A 21501-nucleotide genomic window follows, 5' to 3' on the forward strand; every position below is an offset into this window, starting at 1 on the left:
ACTGTGGCACGGGGACATGCCGCTGTTGGGGCAGGGGCAGCAGCTGGCTCTACACAGGCACCGCTCCTATGCCGGGGCCTTTGGTCGCCGCAGGCAGCTCTGGCGCGGGACCAGCGGTTGAGCAACCTGGGCTCGGCGCTGCCGCAGCGCTTGGGGAGCCATACAAAGGGCTCTTGTTCCCGGTACGGCGGGCAGGACCAGGCAGCTGCCCACCAGGCCAGGCAGTGCAGGGAGCGGGCAGCCTTTCCTTTGGGAGGGGAAGTGGCTTTTCCAAGGAAAAGCAAGTTGTTTTTCCCCCTGGCCCCACAGGCAGGTCCAGGGAGTCCAGCGTGCTCTGGTGTCACAGCCACGGGGTGTCCAGTGGCTGCAGCCCTGCGGGTTTGGGGTGTCCCCTGCTGCCCAGGCAGGAGGGACATGCCAGCGGTGTCAGACACGGTGCTGGGCTCTGGCTCACACCAAGCCAGGGGCTGTTATCGACACATGTGGATCCCTGAACCAGCATTGGCTGCAGGGGGTGAGCCAGCAGCTGATAACCAGCTTCCAGCCATGGGGAAAGTCACTCTGACCCCCTTCCAGAGGGGGGGGGTTGAGGAGGAATTTGTTATGTCACCTTCTTTGTTCTTAGGCCAAATCTGTGTTTTCATTTAACAGAAAGGAGAAACACAAACCTCTCCATGTCTGTTGATTTATTGGGTCTCTGTGCTCAGTGTGGCCAGAGGGCTGGGGCAGGGTGTCTCTGCCACCCGTGGTGCTCGGGGCCGGGAGGGCTTCCCTGGCCGGGCCCCCAGAGCGACGGGACCTGTGGGTGGCAGCAGCCTGTGCAGGGGACGTGGCTTCTCCTGCTGTGTCGAGCCTTTCCGTACTGGTGACCCCGGGATGGACATGAGGCCGTTTCTCCTGTGTGGGATGGACACGTACCTGCTGCTGGGGAGCTGTGAGCAGGGACAGGGTGTTTTGCAACCTGACCTGGGTGAGCCTGGTGGGAATTGAATTCCAGTGTCCTGGTGTCATTTCCCAGAAGTTTGCTGGAAATCCCCCAGCCTTCCTGCCCCCAGCAGCCTGCCGTCCCTGCCCATGGGCTCCTCCTGGGGCGGGGGGAACACAAGGGCTCTGCGCTCCCCCGTGCTGTGGGGTGTAACTGCGCTTGTGAGCGCCAGTGTTGGATTTAACTGCCTGAAGCTGAGTTACTCCCCTGGAGTCACATGCGATGCGTCTCCCACGCTGGGGGCTGCCGGTGTCTGTCCATCTGTCCCACTGGTGGCTTCTGGGGGTGGGGGTGAGCCCTGGCATGCTTGTGTTTTCCAGAAGTCCCTCTGGATGGGGCACAGCTGGGAGTTTAGAAAGTAGCCCTTGGAGTTCCACCCTTTGGCATTATGTTTCACCTTCCCTGTTTGTCTTTGCTATTGCTGTTTCTTTGTTTTTTCATTTATTCGTGGCCACTCTGCAGGTCCCCGGGAGCATCAGCCACCTCGGCTCAGTGAGGGTGAGACCCAAGTTTGCTCTGTTGGAGATAACGAAGCTGATTTGGGACATCTCTGCCCGCAGCCACTTTGGAAACTCAGCAAAGCCAAGGCCCGTGCCGGCTGGTTTCGTGTTCTGCTCGGCTTCCTCTGGTGTTATGGGCTGCCTCAGTGTTTACCTGCTGAAACCAGACCTGCTGCCTCAGTGCCCCTTGGGCAGACAAATCCAGGCATGACTGTGTTTGCTCTGTGGCGTGGGCCAAGCCCCCGTCCTGTGCTTCAAAACACCCAAACCCCAGCACTGCTGGACACCCCCGCTGGCCCGTGAGAAAGAATTTTGCCATTTCATGGCTGGGAAGGAGACAGTGATTAACTCCTGTACTTGCCTTTCTGGAAAGGTTATAGCTTAATTGGTCAGACTTGGAGTCATAAATCAAGTGCTGAAGGAGCAGCAGAGATAAGAAAACTTTGGCAAAATGTTGCAAAACTACTATTTGGCAGGAGGCATCCAGCTGTGCCCAGCCAGCTGTGGGGGCTGAGGGCAGCTGGGAGCACAGGGCCCCACAAGGACACGATTCACCCTCCAGCGAGGGGCCGGAAATTCTCCATTCTGTTATCAGTTAATCTCAGGATTTGCAAAATATCCTTTTTTAAATTTTCTTTTTCTTTTTTAAAAAGAAAAACAACAGGAAAGCCATTGTTTGCTTTAGCCAGAAGAATCTGAACTCCATCTGTTTTGAAAGATGATTCTGTTTCTCCATGGGAAGTGCTATTCCCCCTAACCTCTTAAGCAAAAATTTTAAAACTCTCAACTTTTCCCAAGCTGAGGAGGACAGCGAAGAGGGGGGAAAAAGCCTCTTCCCACACAAGGCTCAGTCCCCACCATGTCCACCCATCACAGATTTGGGTGGTTTCAGCCTCTGACCTCGTGTCACTGCTGGAGCTGGTGTGGGAGAGCAGCAAAGCACAGAACATCTGCTGGGCACTGGAGATTTCACTCCTATAAACCATCAAAGCTCTTTGGAATCAATACGAAGTTTTACTTGTGGCCACTGGAGAGATTTCACCTCCTGAATTATATGACGGGATAAATGAGATCCCGGCCTGCTGCTATCTGTCCGCAGTCAGCTGAATGGCTCCCAGAATTAATTAGAATAATGAACCCCCAAAATGACAAAAGTATTGATTGGCATTTTTGTCTCTCTGCAGCCGGCAGTGGCCATGGGAGCATCACAGAGTGATGCAACGCAGCCTCAGCTGGGGATGGGAGACACTTATCCCATGAGAGTGCCGTGGAGATGGGTTTGTGTGCAACGATGGCATCAGCCAAATGCTTCCATGCGATGTTATTTCAGTAATAGGTAGGAAGCAGGAGTGGTGGGGGAGACCCTTGGTCCCGATGCCAGCGGCCGTGCAGGCAGCTGCCCCGGTTTTGGGCAGCTCCCAGGTGGCCCAGCCACCCTCGCCAGGCTGGGAGCCGCCTGGCCATGGCACGAGTCCTGCAGGGATGTCCCTGCGAGTCTGGTGGCCGTGGGGAGCTCAGCGCCCGCCACAGCGCCCGGGCTGACTTTCCCAGGGGAGATGCGCGGCGTGGGCGGCGTGTCCAGCCCATGGCACCGGCACAGGCTGCGCTGGGACGTGGGCTGTGTGGGTGGCAGGAGAAGAGCTCAGCCACGCTCAGAATGAGGACTCCTGAGGTCAGGGACTTCTGTGAAATGACAGGCAAAAACTGGTATCCAGAGAGGAGTTTGGAAGGCGTGCTGCTGCTTCAGTGCGCTGCAGGGGCGAACATGTAACGGCAGGATACAACACATTGGCTGTCGGTAGAGCAGAAAATAGAGTGAGGGAACTGTTAGTTTGGTCTTTAAAGGCTTTTGGAGGTAGAAGAGATTTTTGGCTCTGGCAATGAGCTGGGCATGGCATTCACCAGCTGTGTGCGTGGGGATGGGGAGCAGACATTGCAAGAGCCAAAATCTCTGCAGCAAGGGGATTCCTGAAGCCCTTTAAACTTGGTGTAGGGCCAGATGGTTGGTCACAGGTAAATACTGTAACATGAAGAGGTAGGAAGAGTGTCCTTGCTGGGGTGACCTCGGTGACGTCCCGGATATGGTGCTAATTGGAGAAAGCAACAAAGCTGGCTGGTTCACCCAGGCGGATCGTGCAGAACTCTCCCAATGTCTCTCTGTGTTAATGACTTATAAGTGAAAAGGAAGAGGATAGATCTCAGCTATTGGGATTTCAGGGAAGCAGTGATAGAAGTGCTACTAGGGAAATTGGTATTTAAGCTGAAGAAAATGGATCTTAAAAAAAATGTGAGGAGAAGCAAAGGGCAGACAAAGGGCAGGACCGGGAGAAGCGATGGGCAGGAGGTCCCAGGGCAGTGGGTTGGGATTGGGCTTCATTAACACAGCTGTTAATGATGGGGGCAGGAGGAGCACAACGCTGTGGGGGGGCGGCCGGGACTGCAGCCTCCAGAGAGGAGCTCAGCGGGGCTGGGCTCGGGGATTTGGCACAAACAAGGCTTCGGGGGGTATGGGCAATGCTCACAGCTGCCGGGATGGGCCAGTGCCCTTTGCTGGGGTGCAGCACTGTGTGGGGCCACCAGCTGGGAGGGGGAGAGTGTTTTTCTGAAAGGGCCAGAATGTTGGTTTTTCTGTGCTGTCCCTTGCTGAGCTCATGGTGCAGGTGGTGGGTGTCGCAGTGTCCTGGCTGGACAGCCTGTCCCCTGCCTGGCTTTGGCCACTCCCGGGTGCCTGAACGGGCAGTGGGCTGGGTGGGATCCCCGGGGACGCCGGGCTGTTTGGGACGGCGATCTGTGAGGTTGTGCCCAGCTCAGCCAGATCCCCAAGGCTTTGGGACAGCATGTTCCCAACAAGCGAGGGTCTGGGCAGGATGGCACCCATGTACCAGGGAGGGGGTAGGATGGGAGTGAGAGCTGGAGACAGAGACATTGCTTTGAACCCCCCAAAAAGGGAGAGGGGCTCGTTCTGCAAACAGCTGCAGCCTGGCAGGGGACAGCAGGGATGAGCCAGCAGCGGTTTGGGCAGGACCATCCTCCTGGCAGCAAACCCTGGCAGTGGGCAGGACAGCCCGGCTGCATCCACAGCCTGCGCAGGGGACACCGGGGCTCTTGTGGTGGCACCAGCTGCCCAATGGCACCAGGGCGGTGGGAACCTGGGTGAGCAGCTGATGTCTGGCCCTGGGCAGGACACAGCTCTTTTTTCTGCTCCACGAGGATCACACCAGGCACTTCTCTTCAGGTTTATTAATGTTAGTAATGTTAGTCCCACATTAACAAGTGCACACAAACAAGATGCCACAGCAGCAGCACAGGGGGACGGTAGAGCCTCGGCACAGGCTTGCACTGCCGTGGGACACTCGGAGCATGAGTGCTGGGTGCAAGGAGCCCTCGCCGCTGTCCTGGGGCGAACCTGGGGCTTGCAGGGACAAAGGCACTTGACTGGAGGGTTGCTACACACCCGGGAGATGATTAATGAACCTGGTGAGGCTGGTGATGGGGTCACTGCTGCTCTGCAGCAGGGTCAGTGCTAAGTACAGGGAACTGAAGGGGTCTGGGACTGATGATGGGGCACCGGATCCGAGACCCACCACTGAACATGGGATGTCCCATCACGTTGGTGATCAAGGCTTCCACATCTGGGCAGGAACCGCCCCATCTGGAAGGGACTGTTTTGACTTGGCATTTGCTTTAACTGGACTCTCGGTGCGGTGGTTCTCCAGGTAAACAATCTGGGGGGGCTTTTCAGAGGGGCAAGGGGGTCTGGAGCTCGGGAGGTCCCGGAGCAAAGCCAGGCTTGCTGCTGGGGCTTCTTCAGTGGAGTTCTGAGAGTCTGAGTCTTCAGAGGATAAACTGCTCTGGCTGGAAACTTGGAAGTACTGGGTGGCTCCTGCCCATGTGTTGGCAGGTGAACGGTGTGTGCTGGGGACTGGGACTGCCTCGTGGGGCACAGCGGGGGGACACAGCGGGTCAGTGCCCGGGACACATGCCTGGGGAGGCAGGCACAGGGGCTGCCTGTGCGGGGGCTGCCCGCGCTTCGGGGAGATGTGTCTGGCAGTCCCCAGGCTGGCTCCATGCTCAGGTTTAGGGAGGGAGGTGGCAGCAGGGACGTGGCAGTGACAATCCTGTTCACCTTCCAGCCTCTGCTGCTGCGGGGATCTTGGCTGTACACCCAGCATGGGGCTGGGGACACTGCCAGCCTGGGGCTGTCCTGGCCCCCCGCCGCTGGGCTCCAGCTGCTCCGCTGCCCCCCGGCTCCCCAACACCACCGGCTTGGGGCTGGTGGTTGCTCTGCAGCCTGGGTCTTCCTTGCAAGGGGCTGCGGCCCCTGCAGCGTCTCCCTGCCCGTCGGCTTGTGTTCCCCAGGCCTCCCGCAGCTCCACCAGCATCTCCTCCAGGATCCGCTGGCTGTCCCGGTAGCGCTGCCGTGCATCACTCCACGCCGCCAGCCCCTGGCTGCGCTGCATCCCACGCACCTGAGCCTTCATCTCCTCCAGCTTCTCCAGGGCCAGCTCCACAGACAGCTTCTGGAAGGAGCTCTGCAGGCAGCGCAGCGCCCGGCCGCCCCCACGCTGTCCCTGCGCTGGGCCCTGCCCGCAGCCCCGCTGCAGCCCCGCCAGCTGGAACAGAAGGCAGAGTGGCTGCTCTCACGCTGCCCGGGCAGCACACGGCCCGCGGGGGACAGCCCTGGCACCCACCTTGCTGGAGAAGCATCCGAGCTCCCGCCGCAGCTCCCACTCCACCTGCCGCCGCTCCAGCTGCCCATGGAACCTCATGAGCCTCGTCCGGAACAACGTGGCAGCCGCCTGGAAGGGCTGTGCCTCGGGGAACACCGCATCCTGCACCGCAGCCGCCTCTTGGCACAGGGTGAGGCCACACCGGTACCGAGCCTGCAGGGACGGCAGGAAGGACACGAGCTCCCGCAGGGAACGGCGCTGACCTGCTCTGTGCAGGTGAGGATCACCGCAGTCAGCACTCGCCGTCGCTATCTGGGCTATACGGGAAATGTTGCTGGGCAAGAGAGAAGAAACAAAGGTAACTGGGGTTCTCAAAATCTCTGCTCTGTCCTGGCTCTGCTCAAAATGTACAAAATGCACCATCCTGTATTGGGTGTGGTCACCTTGCTCTGTCCTCCCTGGCCTCCCCACCCAGGGGTATGGCAGGAACACGTTGTCACCGTGTTATCTGCCTTATGGACACCCAGGCTCTGAAGCCTGGCCCTATGGCATGATGGGGACTGCAAAGGACGGAGCATGGGGAGGTCAGGAACAGCAGCCCCAGCCCAAAGCGCACCCAGGAGCAGCACAGCCGTCCCCCTCCCCGGAGCGGGGCTGCCCAGAGACCCCAGCAAAGCCTGAACCAGCCAGCCAGGGGACACCAGGTTTGCCCAGAAGCCTCATTCCAAACTTGGGGGATCTGGACTGATTGTATCAAACTTTGTAATGATCTTCTAATTCTAAATGTTCTAACTCTAAATGTTTCTAATTTGGCATTTTCAGTTTCTGCCGAGTGCCAGGCAGGGTCCGGAGCCACCCAACAGTGCAGTTGGCAGCGATACCCCAGGGATGTGTGTTACAGAAAAGCCCTTACGAACGCACCGCTGCCTGGCCGAAGAACTCGCTGCACCACTCGGCGGAGCCCTGGCTGCCGTCGGGGCTGCACTCCTCGGCACCCAGCTCCTGCAGCCGCGCCGCCGCCTCCCCGTCCAGCCAGCTGCCCAGCTGCAAGAGAGCAGGAGCGGGGTCAGGCACCGGCCAGCGGCAGCACCTCCCTTTCCTTCCCCGAGCAGGGATCCCACCCCAGGCGTGGTTATGCAGAGTTGCCCCGCAATGAAAATCAAAGCTCAGGCAATCCTGTTATTCTCCATGCTTCCTTCATCATCAAAAAACAAGGAAATGTGCCAAAAATGCTCAGCCGTGGGAACACCACGGAGGACCACCTCAACTTGCTGCAGCCACAGCATCACCCCAAGGACACCCTCCTCACCTTGCTGAACTCGGCCTCAAGCTCCCGGACCTTTTGGAGGAACTCCAGCCGCTCCAGGCAGCTGTTGGACTGGGACACCAGGTCGTGCAGCTCTCCCTCCAGCTGGCTGTACAGCTCCTCGGCCAACTCCATGCTGGTCCTGGGGGCCGGGGAGGAGAGGGGCCGTCAGTGCCGGGGCTGAGGACACCGGCCAGGCAGCTCTTCGACGAGCAGGACCCTTCGATGGGACAGCTCCCTGGAAGCGGGTGCTGGAGTGTGGCCATGCAGGCAGCGCGGGGCTGAGGCAGCAGACAGGCAACCACCCAGTACGTGCGGCTAGCAAGGGCCCGGAGCGGAGCAAGGACTGTCTTCTCCACCCACCCTGTGTATCCCCAGAGCCCACCAGGGACATGAGGGTGCTCCCTGGGAGTGCTGGGCAGTGAGACAGGAGTCATGGAACACGTGATGGGATCGCGTTGGCTGTTGGAGCGGCCCAGCCAAGACAAGGGAGCAGTGGGATTTGCGCCATGGGTGCATGGACCATGGGACAAGCATGGCACCACCAGATATGTGCAGCACCGCCAGATGTGTGGCACTGCCAGACATGTGCAGCATAGCTGGACCAGCATGGCCCTGCCGGACATGTGCAGCGTCACCAGATGAGCGTGGTGCGGCTGGACATGTGCAGCACCACCAGATGAGCGCAGTGCTGCCGGGGCTTGGCCCCATCTAGTGGCTTTGCGTGAGCCAAGCCCGGCTCATGCAGGCCTTGCAGAGCAGCCCTGGAGCCTTATCCTGGAGCAGGAGACCCCCCCAGGGACCCACACACCTTCCCCAGCTAGGAACTCCTGCAAAGGGCTGTCTGAGACATGAGCCCCAGGCCCAGGGGGACAGCCCCAGCGCTGGGACATGCTGGAGAGAAGCTCGTGTGGGAGGCGGCTCTGTTGCTGAGTGGAGGAGGCCAAGGGTCCCCTGTGCGTGCACCTCGCTCCCAATGAATCTGCCCCCTCCTACCTGACATTGGCTGAGCTGTGGAGCCGGGCGGCCGCCCTGCGCAGCCGGGCCAGCATGGCCCCCCCTTCACGCTGCACCTGCACCAGCTGCGGGTCGCTCAGCACCCTCTGCATCAGCTCCTGGTGCCACCTGATGCCAGCGGCTGCATCCTGTGGAGAGGGTTGGACGTGTCCCACCTGTGCCAGCACAGGATGGGCACCCGAAGCCGCATCCCGAGGGACAAGGACAGGGGATGGCCCTGTAGCCAGGAGTGGCTGATGCAGCAACATTTGCATCGAGCTTTGGGGAACACGGGCGAAATGTTGCTGTGTTTTGGACTGCAGATGGGCTCTTTGGAAAGTCCAACAACCCACGGTACCGCAGCCCCTGTTACCTGCGTCCCCGCCAGCACGTTGGTGCTCCGCAGCTCCTGGATGCAGCTCTGCAGCAGCTCCAATGCTCGCCTGAGCCCAGCCGTGAAGGGATGGAGGTTCTGCAGGTGGGACATGGCCTGTCAGGGCTGGGGACTGGCAGCAGGGTGGGAGGGCAGGCAGTGAGGAGGAGGAGGATGAGGAGGAGAGCAGTGCCAGGCCAGAGCAGGGAGTACCGGGGGCAGCAGGTTAAAGCTGAAGAGGGAGTGTGAATGGCACCAGGCAGTCAGGCAGGAGGGGGCTGTGCTCAGAGCTCTCATTTTCATTCCCCTCTCCTGGGCATTCTTGTCACTTTTCCAGGGATGTTCATGAGACAGGGCAGCCATGGTGGGGATAGAGGGGCAGGGCGGGGGTTGAGGCGATGGTGAACGGCTGGTACCAGACACCTGGAAGAACTGAACCCACTCGCTGTGGCAGTAGGAGAAGGTGCCGTTCAGCTCCGGCGTCAGTTGGGAGCTGTCGATGTAGCGGCCCAGCGCCTTCAGCGATGCCAGGGTCTCCACCTGCGGGACATGGGGCTCATGAACACCATGGGGCCACGCCAGGTCCCACGCCAGGTCCCCAGGGGCAGCCCGGCACAGGGGTCATAACCCCCCTGTCCCAAAGACACCATGTCCCGTGCGACAGCTCCACAGTGTTTGGATGCAGGGGAGATGGCCAGGACTGCAATAATTTGCCATGACAGCCAAGCTAGGTGATTGAGCTCATTAATGTTTCACGTATTAACTACACTGAGCAGCACTAAAAGAACAATAAACCCTTTCAAGCAGTGCCTGTGTGTGGCTGCTGCAGGTAACTGGGGAGCTCTGGCCACCCCAGGGCAGCTTTTGCTGCCTCCACCTCCCAGCGAGCCCCTTAGCAAGGGGCTGCCCTGCCTGGTGTCCCCAAGCAGGTAACGGGGGTCTCCAGGTGAGGGGACAGAGGGTGCCCTGAGGTGGGAGGCTCCTTTGACCTGGCTCTGCTCTTCCCACAGGACACAACACAGGGACACAAGGAGGGGACGGGGACAGGCTCACCTGCACGCCGGGCAGCCTCTCGCGGTGGGCGAGCTCCTTCTCAGCCAGCAGCAGCACGGTGTGGATGCAGCCCAGCGAGACACTCTGTGGGAATGGGGCAGAGTCACGGTGCAAACCCACGCACAGCCCCGAGTTACCCACAGCGCAGCTGTGGGTTTTCCACGCTGTTACCCACATTGACTGAGGCCAGTGAGCTCATTGCAAAGGAAACAGTTCCCGAGCTCGCTGGTGTGCGAAATGGAAACGAGTCACTCAGGTCACAACCCTGGCCCAGCCACCAGCTCCTGGGCAGAACAGACCCACGGGAAGAGGCCTATGAGCGGACCCCACTGTTTGCACCAGCGATGCTTTTCCACCTGAGGAACACCAGGCCAGTGAGGGATCTACCGGATGGGCTGCAGCCAAGCCCTGAAGCCCTGAGTACACCGAGGCAGAGCGTGCTGTGGCGGGGAGCGCCCCACGGCCCCCGACAGCACAGGGCACTCTCGCGGCACTGCCAGCACCGGCGCAGGAACCTGCCAGCGCTGCGGAGCCTGTTCCCAGGTGAGCACAGTGGATGCTGATGGGGTCTGGGGCATGGCGTGGTGCTGGGTGACAGCGGGGACAAGGACAGACCCCGTGGGGCTGGGAAGGGACCTTTGGTCCCAAACCGTCAGCGCCTCGTGGATAGACATAAGTTCTGGTGTGAGCTCGGTTCGGGGGCTGGGGGCAAACGGGGTCTTTGTGCCCTTTTGAGGGACAGTCTGTGCCACTGCAGATGTGCTCAGAAATCAGATTCAGCCGCAGCTTTGGGAAAAAAGTGGCAGTTGTGTGAGTGCTGCCAGACCTATAGGGAGTCAGGAGCCAGGACCGGCTGCTGGGGGGGCAGCAGTGAGAGGGACATGGATTTTCTGGATCAGCGCATTGCGGTGCAGCCGAGAGCTGCTTCAGTGCATCTGCACCACGACACTTATGGGTAAAATCTAGTGAGATGAAAACCACAGCCCCAGGCACAGTAGTGCCGGGGGCTGCTGGAGAGGCTGCTGCCAGCCAGGGATTGCACCGAGTGGTGGGTGCAGGGGTGGCTCTGACAGACCTGCTCCTGGACAGGGACCCCACTGGCACATTCCCCGCACAGGGATGCAGAGCCCAGCGTACCTGGACAGAGCGGAGGGCCGAGAACAGGATGGGAGCAGGTGGCTGCTTCCTGGCGTCCACCACAACAGTCACTCCGCCGTCCTTCGCCTCCTGCCTGGCCGGGGAGACAGAGTGGGAGAGAGATGGCACTGGTTAGAAATGCGACATGGAGGGGGCAGGACCTGCTCAAAGCCTCTTCCTATGGCTCCGTGTCGCCAGGCAGGACTGTGCAGCTGCAGGCAATGGCCTTGTCCCTGTGAGACACCCCAGACATGGGCAGCACCAGCCCTGCAGAAACATGTGCCTTGGGCAGGGGCACTTGGTCCTCAGGGCTGGCTGCAAGGGGGCACACTGGGGACATGTTGGATGTGCCCAAAGCAGCGTGTGCAGGACACTGATCATCCATCCTGGCTTGGCCCAGGGGCCGTCCATCCCCCGAGCTGGGAAGCAGCCAAGGGGTCCCAGCAGGTCCCCTGGCCCTTACCTGGGCAGGGAGCAGAGGTGGAGGATGAGCCTCGCCAGCTCGGCCGCCGAGCACCACGTGGCCCTCCAGGCGCTACTGCTGGTGTTGACCTGGAGCAGGGCCCTGCCCAGCCTGTCCGAGCTCCCTGCGGGGAAACGGGCGAGTGAGCCCTCCAGCAGCACCCACCAGCTGCTTCCCCAGCCCTGAGCACCCTGGGGGACTAGAGCTCCCACCGGCCCCACTGCTGCTCACCAAGCAGGAATGGGCTCTGCACTGGCTCAGCACGGGGGGCTCAGTCAGGTTAATACCGTGCAGCTGTGGTGGCACAGGGGCCACCCCGGTGCTCTCCTAGTGCCACCCCAGTGTTACCACCCCCAGGCCCTCTGTACAGGCAGTGCCAGCACATGACGGCTCTTGGCACCAAAGCCAGCCCTGGAAATGCCAGGGTAGAGCTGCTGAGAACGTTTTTCATTTAAAAAAAAAAAAAAAAAAAAAGAGAAGATGGTTTTTGTGACTGGTTTTCAGCTCTTGGGGAAAAGGAAGAAGCCAAATGTTTAGTGTTTGGCAGCTACAAGCTGAACAGCTTCACTGGTGAGGAATGGTGTGGGAGGGCTCGCTGCAGCTGGGAACCAGGGCAGCTGCGCGGAGCAGACTGCTTGTTTTTATGTTTTTCATTTTTTTTCCCAGTTGAAAGGAAATTTTCTGCTTGGGAGCTTTCTGGCCTCTGGCAAAGCCCTGAAACCCTCCTCCAGAAACCCGTCTCCAGCAGCATTTCACTGTCCCTCCAGAGGCCTCCCCGTCCCCGCCGAGGTCCCGCCGTACCTGGCAGGGTGACGATGCCCGAGCGCAGCAGCCCAGCGTGCAGGTCCTGCCAGGCCGGCGGCTCCCGGCCAGAGGTGCCAGTGCTGGGCACAGGGGGGCTGCTCTTGCAGCTGCTGCTTTCCAGGGCCGTCCCACTCATACCTGCTGGCAGGGACAGAGGATAGAGGAGCTGCCAATGTGCAACCAGGCAGATAAATGCAAAAGCCCCACCAGAGCCCAGGCAGGTGCCATGGCCCCAACGTGGACATCACCTTTCCCGGTGGGCTTGGCTCTGCCCATCCTGGGCGAGTAGATGGCAGATATCTTCTTCCAGGCTCCTTCGTGCTGGCTGGCGGCTCGCTCGTCCCCAGGGGCTGCCCCGAGCCGCGGCCCCTTCAGGAAGGAGAACTTGTGGCTGGAGCCCGCGGGGGCCGGGGGGAGGTGGGGGCTGCCTGGCTGTGCCCCTGCCTGCACCCTGGGACTCGCTCTGTGGGGACGGCGGGTGCCAGACCCTGGACCCAGCTGTGTGGGGGTGTCATTAGGAGTGGTGGGGGGTGGCTCAGGGCCCGGGCCATCTGGCTCCTCCAGGATGGCTGACATCAGCCCAGGGCTGAGGCTCAGCGGGTTCTGCAGCGCGGCCAGGTAGGAGTCTCGGTGGCGGCACCGTGGGCTGCGTGGCCCCTGCTCCCGGCTCAGTGTCCACCCCAGGCATGGGGTGCAGGGACCCTCCTCTGCCCCCCCGCAGACAGAAGCATTTGCCCCTGGCCCCCCGTTCGCCCAGGGGAGTGTCACCCTGGCCCCCATTGGCCCCGCCGGGCAGATAGGCGGCAGAGACCCAGTCAGCAGGTCCGGCTGCTCCTGGGAGGGCTCCAGCAGGTCCACATACTCGCCCTCCAGGTTCTGGCTGAGGATGTGGCAGAGGCTGGGCACGGCCAGCACAGCTGGCTGCTTCTGCAGCCCAGCCTGCTCCACCTTGATCAGTCCCGGGTACCTGCCCTGGCTCGATTTCCGCGGAGTGCCCTTGCAGCCTGGGATGGTGCTTGCGATGTTGCTGTAGGGTCCAGGAACGCCTGCTGTGCCGTGGGACACAGGTGTGCTGGGTGCTGCCAGCTGAGCTGTGGTTTCTGGAGCAGGGCCATGCTGAGCCCCTGCGGGCGCATCATCGGCTGCAGCCTTGGGCTTGTCGATGAACTCCGGTGTGGCGATGCTGCTCCATGGCAGCGGGGCAACGCCGTTCTCAGTGGCCACCAGGCACGTGTGCAGGGGCACCCGGGCCTGGTTGCTGTTGATTTCCTCCAGCCACTCATTGGTGAAGAGCAGTGCATAGGCGGCCTCGGGCACCGGCGTCTCCTCCACCGTGTGCAGGTCCAGGGACAGGTGTTTGAGGGTGATACGCGCCGAGAGCTCCTCGCATGGCTCAGCCTGCAGGTAGAAGTCCCCGGGGCGCAGCAGGAGGGGGTTGAGTGGCGCGAGGTGGACGACCACTTTCTCATGCAGACACAAGGGCCAGCCTTCATGGAGAAAGATGCAGTTAAAGTATGGAGCCTGGGAGGGAGGAAGAACATAGCACATGAGCAAGAGCCTCGCTGGCTTCATGCCCTCTCAGCCGAGCCCGCGTGCTCTCACTGCCACGTTCCGCCCTTCCCATGATGGAGGCTGAAGAGCTCAGTGACCTGATCGGATGTCCCTGAACTGAACCACAGCAGGGCCCTGCAAGCCCATCCGAGCCCATGGCTGTTCCCAAGGTGCTGTGTGGTACCCAGAGGGGAAACCCCACTGAAGCCTCTCCAGGGGCAAAACAAGGTGACCCAGGAGTCCCCCTGCCCTTATGGAGGGGATGGTGTGTGCCAGGCTCTGTGCCAGAGCTATGCTGGGAGCTGGGCTCACCGTGGTCCCCTTTGCGGGGCAGGGATGGGGACAGGGAGGTGGATGTGCAGAGGGAGCTGCAGCCCAGTGCAGGGACCAGGAGGCAGGGCAGACCTGCATGGCGGGGTGGGGGCTCTGAGGGCTCCGCGGGGCGGGGGGCTTACACAGGCTGCCTGTCGCACGTGCTCGAAGAGCCGCTTGGCCGGGATGAGGAACCGGAGCAGGCAGCAGAGCCCGTCCCCCTGGTAGCGTGTCTCCAGCAGCCGGAACACCTGGCCCAGCACCGTGGGGGCTGTGGCTTCGAAGGGCGGGTAGAGAGCCTGGAGTGCGCCCTGCACCGCTGTGTCCAGTGATCCGGCGTCCTGCGGGATGAAAGTGTCACTGGTGGGGAGAGTGGCCCTGCAATGGGACACTGTCACCCCTGGAGCCTGTGCCCACCATCCTGCCACCGCAGCACCACGGCTCTGCTGGTCCCTGTGCCACCCACACTGGCAACGTCACCAGCTTCAAACCTGCTTGGGCTGGAGACTGGGGAGGGACTGGGTGCAGAGCGCACCGAGCACGTTGCTGTTCCCAGTGTTGGGCTGTGGTTTAAGGAGCCCGGGGTGAGTCCCAAGCACAGCTGTGGCCCTGCCAGGAACACGGCTGTGCGGAGACGGAGGAGCCGAGGGGCTCAGCCCAGCCAAACGGAGAGCATGGGGATGCACCAGGCTCAGCTACAGGATGCAGCAGATGGCAGGAAGGACAGACGTCTGAAGATGGATTGGGTGTTTTAGTTCAGACTCATTGCTGAATTCACCAAACTCAAAATTAGTCCTCCCAGTGTTTTCTGGGGAGCGCTCTGCTGGGTTACAGCCCCCTCCCGTGTGCTGCTGCCAGACAAGGCGAGGACGCTGTTTTTGTGCCATGTGTAAACTGGTGGCTCTGAGTTCGCTTTCCCAGCTCCACAGGAGATGATGGCTGTGCAGACCTGGCTGGCACAGAGGGAAGACATCAGATGGCTCCGGTGAAATCCCAGCTGTGCTACAGGCAGCACAGGGTGGGTTACAGGCTGAAGGTGGGATTAGTTGAAGGTGGGATTAGCTGAAGGTGAGCATTAATTTCAGGCAGCTAATCCCTGGCCTGGGAGCCTATACAAAGTGGCCGCGGTTAATTTAGCTTAATTAGCTTTAATGTGCTTTAGCTAAAGCACTTTTCCAGTCACACTTTGGATAATTCTTCGTTACTTTTTCTCTGTGTCTCCACACAGGGATCTCCTGCCCTCAGGCCTGGCAGGAGGAGAGCAAGTCCCTTCCTGGTGCCCTGACCACCACCGAGCTCAGCTCCTTCCCCGTCCCTGCATTGAGGTGAGAAGCCACCGTCTGTCACAGCAAAGGGGGATCTGTCAGCTCCTCATGCTGCCTGGAGAGATGGGCCAGCCCTGCCTGCGCCAGAGCCCACTGCCCGGTCACCCTTGCACAGCCCTGGCACATCCCAAAACCAGCTCTTTTGAAACCAGACTAAACTCTTCCCAACTGAGCTCATGTGGCACTGATAAAAACACAAATGAAAACAGAAAGAGAAAGCGGGTGCCCCAAGGCCAGGGCTCTGCTCCGGGCAGGCTGCGGGGGGACAGGCAGCCCCAAACCTGGCCGTGGGGTAAAGGCACGCGCTGCCAGCAGCCCCATCCCACACCCCATCTCTCACCACTCTGTCCCCCAAGCCCTGGAGCAGCCTCCCTGGTCCCACACCTTGGCAGCTGGGGAGAAATGCCCAGAGTTTGGGTAAACCGGCTGGGATAAACTTGGGGTATCAGGGAACAGCCCTGCTGCAGGGAAAAAGGAAAATCTTCCAAACCACCACCAAAACCCCACAGCAAAGGACGCACAGAGGATGAATCAACCGAATAAACAAAGCTGCTTTGCTGTCAATGGAACGACAGCGCCCAGGATGGCATCCAGCAGTGGGGACAGCGTGAGCCAGTGGCGGGCGGAACCACTGATGATGGAGGTACCAGACGCAGCCTGGGTTGTGCTGGGGAGTATTTTGGCCTGGAATGACTAAAAATGTTTTCATTGAGTGTCACAAAGCAGTTCATCAGTGGCGGAGGATTTGGGGTAACCGTGGTGCAGCGGCTCTGCGTTCGCGGGAGAAGCTGAGGCCAGATCGGCTGGGGAGCCTTTAGAAATCCAAAAGCAACCAATTAGCCCCTGCCCCTCCGCCAGCTGCAAGGGAGCACGGAGCCGAAACAAAAGGCATTAGAGAGCATAAGGAGATTTACATTTGCAAAGCTATTTCCATTTTAATAAGCCAAAGTGCTGTTAAATAGAGATTGATATTTCTCCCCAAATACCCATATTTTTTAAAGTGGTTTACACCAACAGGATGAGCTGTGCTTGGTGTTTTGGTGCTGTAAAGTTGTTTAACTTGTGCCCAAAGCCACAGAGTGACTCAGCTCCATCTCCCTTCTCCCCCCTGCTCAAAAGGAGTGAAGTTTGAGTGCCGGGACTAGCCCTGAATAACAATTCCTCTCCCTCTCCTGCAGCTCTTGCTGTAAGCAGCTTTGGCAGGGCCCGATGCCATTGGTAACGAACAGCCCCAGTGGAGCTGGAGGCCAGGGCTGAGCACAGCATCGCCCAGAGTCCAGGGCAACGGAGCATGCCAGCTGCGGCAACAAATGAGACGGCCAACCGTGAACAATCTGCCGAGTGTCCTGTACCTGCATCCAGGCATGGTTCACAGAGCAGCACCCACTTGCTGCACCCCTCCCACTGCCAAACTTTTGCAGGGAAGTTTATGCACCGGGAGCTGCAGCCCTCCACACGCCTGCCCCAGCAGATGGCCGCCTTCGCACCCATCCACACCCACCTTTGCGTCCCCCATTCATGCCCCCACCCACCACGTTCACACCCACCCTCCACCTTCACACCTGCCCCCGCCTTCACACCCCACTTTTGCACCCCCCTCTACCCCACCCTCGCTGCCCACCCGGCGCTGGGGGGGCCTGCAGCGAGGGAATGTGAGCGGAGGGGAAAGCAGAAGGAATTACCATGTTTACTGGGAAGCTTTGAGGGGCCGGGGGCACCGCGGCACCGACGCTCCCGTCCCACGGCCGCCCCGCCCGGCGCTCCGAGCGGCTGTTCCCGGCCGCACCGGCTCCGGCCGCCGCGCCTCTGCTGGGATTAAAAAAAATAAAAAGAAAAAGAAGGAAAAAGAAAGAAAAGGCGAAGAAAGAGCGAGGGCGGCGGGGCGGGCCGGGGGAGGGGGCTGGCGGGGGCGGCTCGGGTAGCAACGCGGGGCCGGGGGGGCCGGGCCGAGCTGAGCTCCGCCGGGGGCTCCCGAGGCGGCGGCTCCTCCCGGGGACTCCCTCGGCCCCCCCGGCTCCTCGCTGGCCGCCCCCAGGGCGACGGGCGGGCAGGGGCGGACGCGGCGCCGGCTCCGTCTGCCGGGGAGATGGGGCGGGGGGGGCGGCTGCCCCGGCGGGTCCTGCCCGGTTCCCCGGCACGGTGCCGGGCGACCCGCTCCCCGCCCCCCAGCAGCTGCTGCCCTGGCTCGGGGGTCCAGCACAGCCTCGGGAAGATGCAAAACTGCGTGTGTGTGTGTGTGTACAGGCAGCCATGCGCCATCGGCGGCTCCCCTGGTTTTAAATAAACACAGGCCGGCGTTGATGTGAGCCATCAGGGCTGGTTTGGATTCGAAACACAGCACTTAGCACAGCCTGAGTTCTCATTTGTGAATTGGCCTAAAAGCACAGCAGAAGAAGAGTGTCTCCTAGGGCTCTTTGGATGTTTCAGTGATGGAAAGTACCTACTTGAAGGCAGAATTGTGTGATTTAGCAACCAGAACTCCTATAAAAACAATCAGCATAAGCGCCAAAGCCACAGATTTGGTCTATCCCAGTGCAAACTGCTGCTGGCTCAGCACAGCTCCCCAGTCCCCGGCACAGTGTCCGTCACTCCAGCCCCTCTGCTCCCTGCTCAGGCTCAAGTCTTGTTTGCTGTCGTGTTCCTGAGCATGGGCTCAAGGATGAGACCGGGGACAGGACCAGGGATGGGTGGGACAACCACAGCGTGGGCTGGAGCTGCCGAGTCAGTCTCAGTAACGACCGCCTGTCCAGGGATTTGTGAGCAGCCAAAGGACACGCTGTGAAAACAAGCCGAGACAGGAGGAAGTACAGCTGGGTTGCTGGCTCCTTGGAGGGAGGACAGCGCCAGGGAGGGCTTGCGTCTGCTTCCCACTTCCCTGGGAGCCAGCGAGAGCCCTCTCGTCGCCAGTGCAGGTCATGAGTGCTGCAAGGGCTCAGGCACCAGCAGTCACGCTAGTTGGGCAGAGGGGCTGGAGCACTGCAGCCCATGGCACAGCTGCGACACAAACACTGCTGCAGCCCATGGCACAGCTGCGACACAAACACTGCTGCAGCCCATGGCACAGCTGCGACACAAACACCACTGCAGCCCATGGTGTGGCCACAGACTCACAGGCACCACTGCAGCTCTGTGCAGCGCTGGCCCTTGGCTCAAACCCTGCCCAAGCCGTCTGCCCAGGATCCATAATGCAAACTGGGGCCTGCTGAGCCAGTTCCTCCCTTCCCCACCAGCAGCCAATTGCTCCTTAATTGCATTGGTTCACATACGCTGCTGCAGCCTTTTTATATCACTGAGTGCAAGGGGAGTATGAGCTCATGCTTTGACCTTCTTTAATTGCCTGGTTACCTCTGAAATGAGCCCAAGAACTTCCTTTGGCTCGTCCACCTCCAGAGAGGCTGGTGAGCAGACAGTGGGCAGGGAGGAGGCAGGGCAATTGACTGGGTCCCAGAACCAGCAGGTAGGGTCCCTCTGCAGCACTGGGACTGGGGAGCAGGAGGGGGAGGATGCAAAGCAGAGCCTGGGGGAACCCAGCGTTAGGGAGTGGCTGAGGGCAGCAGCTCCCAGCCTGGCTCCTGGGGGCTCCCATCAGCTGTGTTCAACCAGCCCACCCTGGACCCAGCCCCACGTCCCTGCAGCACCCACAGCAACTCCCTGTGCTCTCCTGAGACAGAATGGTGCTGGGGACCAAGCCTGGCCAGCAAAAGGCAGAGCTTCTGGGGGCCTCCTGGGTGCCCCTGACCCTATGAGCTCACCCTCCTCTGCTGCTCCCTCTCTCCATGTCCTGTTTGTCCCCAGCAGTTGCCAGGACAGGCTGCATGTGGCCTCTTGCTCTGCCTCTCCACCGGCACAGAGCCACCATTCAGATCCCCCCAGGCTCTGCCTGAGGTCACCATTCCTGCATTTTTATTTTTACTTCTCTGCAAAATCATCCCCCTCAGCTCTCTGCATCCCCTTTTGTCTCCCCCGAGGCTCCCAGACCTCATGTCACGAGCTGTTGTGCTGCGAGAGGAGCCTGCCTGTCTGGGGTGATGGCAGCCCTGGCAGGAGGGGGCGATGCTCTGGCTGCAGTGCTGCTCCCGTGGGGACCCTGGGATGCCACCAGGGTGCTGGGCGGAGGGAGAGTGACGGTGGTGAACCAAGCGTCGGGGACAGTGTCTGAGAGGCTCATTGCTTCTGGCCGCCTCCCTGCTGCCAGGGTTCTTGTCTGCTGGCGCAGCCGCTCACTGTGTTGTGCAGGACTCCTGTGTTATTAGCAGTTGGGTCCCCGAGTGTTTCCGTTTGCCTGTTTTGGATGCAGCGGTCAGGGCTGGCGTCAGCGGTGACCCCGCACTGGCACAGAGCCCTCCCGGCTCCAGGAGCAGCCGGGGCCAGGTCAGGCCGGTCCTGCAGCTGGGAAAACATATAGTGCGGGAGCCCCCGCACATCTCCTGGCCATGTTCTGAGATGCTGCTGATCCAAGGTTGTCAGGGACTTGCAGGAGCGGGTGGGACAGCGATCCCGCATGTGTGGGAGCGGGCAGGAGCTGCAGCCCTCCACATCTCGATGCTGACAGGGTCTTGCTGAGCTCTGGGGGAGTCCCTGTGGGTCTAGAGACAACCATGGTGGCCACAGTTCTGGTCAGAGCCTGGTTCTGTTGGTGGCAGTGAACTTGTCCTGGCTGGAGATGCATAGGGGGAGATTTTATTTCTGATTGTGGACTTCTCTTTTTCCAAATTCCCTGCAAAACCAGCTGGGTTGCTCTCACTTTTCTTGCCAAGTTCCCCGGGTTTTCCCCTGCATTTCCCTAGCAGAGTGTTGCCAGCCTGCAGCTCTGCTGGGGCTTGGGGAGAGAGGACAAGCAGCAGTGATGCTGCTGGCACTCACGGAACTGCCCAGCCCTGGGGAAATCCCAGGGCAGTTGTGGCATCACAGGAAAAGGATGTGGCCGAATTTCCTTGCAGAAGGCAAACGTGCCCGCGTGTCCTTGCTTGCAGCCCAGGATCAATAGCAGCCGCTGTGCTGCCTCACATCTGCCAGCGGCTGTGCCGGGACAGCTGGGGTGCAGCAGCCCATGCCAGGGCCCCCCGGGACGGGGCTTGGAGTGTCAGTGAGCCCAGGGCACCCGAGCTGTTGGCTGCTGGGGATGGAGCTGGGGCACAGCTCAACCCTGAGGTCCCGGGGAGCCCCAGCCTGCCATGGCAGGATGGTTTGGGCCATTGCACCACACGAGATGTGGAAAGAGCTGCGGGCAGGATGGGGAGCTGCCCGTGTGTGCTGAGGAGCGGCAGGGCAAGAGGAAGCCCTGGCCTGGGGGTGGCCTGGGGACAGCAGGGACGGGTCCCGAGCCACAGCCCCGGCAGGGGACAGCAGTGGCACAGGAGAGGGCCGTCCCGCACCTCCCAGCCCATCCCATCTGACAATGACCCTTCCTGCACAGCAGACCCCAGCCCTGGGGACACTGGTGTGTTCCCAGCACAGCCAGCTGGCAGGCAAAGCCCTGTCCCCTCTGCAGGGCCAGGCAGCGCTTCCCGCTCAGTTCCCTGCTGTCATCCCTCTCATGAAGCACTGCCGGGACTGGCCGGGGTGTTAGATGTGCTTTTAGCTGTTTGTCACCAAGCACAGGAGTGTTTTGTCAGGATTTGTGCTGTTTGAAGGGTCTTTTCAGTTCAACTTTAAAATTTCTCATACTCAAAAGAAAGTTTTGCTTCCTCTGGTTTTGCTTCCTCTCTGTGTTGCTCTCCATGAAATTTCATTTCTCTTCCTTGAAGAGGTTCTGCTTCCCCAATGCTCATCCTGAATATCTTAAATATTGTTTCAAAACAGCTCTGCTGAGATGCAGCATCATGGACAGGAGGGTTTTGGGAGCACCTTGTCTGCACCAAGAAAGACCCAGCAAAGTGTTGATGAGGACCAAGCAAGGACTTGGCCTTTTTCTTCTCTGTTGTTGGCTTCTTCTCTCTGGGCAACATGAGCTGTGCCCATGGGCTCCTGGTCCCCAGGGTGGGTTGGGGCCAGCACAGAGAAGAGGATGTCAGCCTGGGATGCTG

General features: G+C 60.5%; 1 protein-coding gene across 2 annotated transcripts; it reads right to left on the reverse strand.

The window, feature by feature from the left end:
* Positions 1-3062: 3062 nt before the first annotated feature.
* Positions 3063-17274, reverse strand: KIAA1755. Of its 2 annotated transcripts, XM_082065160.1 has the most exons (15): positions 17158-17274; positions 14294-14491; positions 12536-13808; positions 12285-12425; positions 11484-11607; positions 11021-11114; positions 9884-9967; positions 9254-9370; positions 8831-8929; positions 8458-8606; positions 7465-7603; positions 7077-7199; positions 6177-6368; positions 5955-6098; positions 3063-3277 (listed from the first exon to the last, which is right to left on the reverse strand). In XM_082065160.1, the coding sequence occupies exons 1-15, from the start codon at positions 17158-17160 to the stop codon at positions 3128-3130; spliced, it is 3030 nt and encodes a 1009-aa protein (XP_081921286.1). In that variant the 5' UTR covers positions 17161-17274; the 3' UTR covers positions 3063-3127. The 2 variants fall into 2 exon arrangements, with proteins under 2 accessions (XP_081921286.1, XP_081921285.1); XM_082065159.1 differs by lacking the exon at positions 3063-3277 and having other exon boundaries at positions 4340-6098.
* Positions 17275-21501: the final 4227 nt, after the last annotated feature.

This window comes from Streptopelia decaocto (assembly GCF_964273445.1).
Source record: "Streptopelia decaocto genome assembly, chromosome: 14".
In the NCBI taxonomy this organism is placed as follows: domain Eukaryota; kingdom Metazoa; phylum Chordata; class Aves; order Columbiformes; family Columbidae; genus Streptopelia; species Streptopelia decaocto.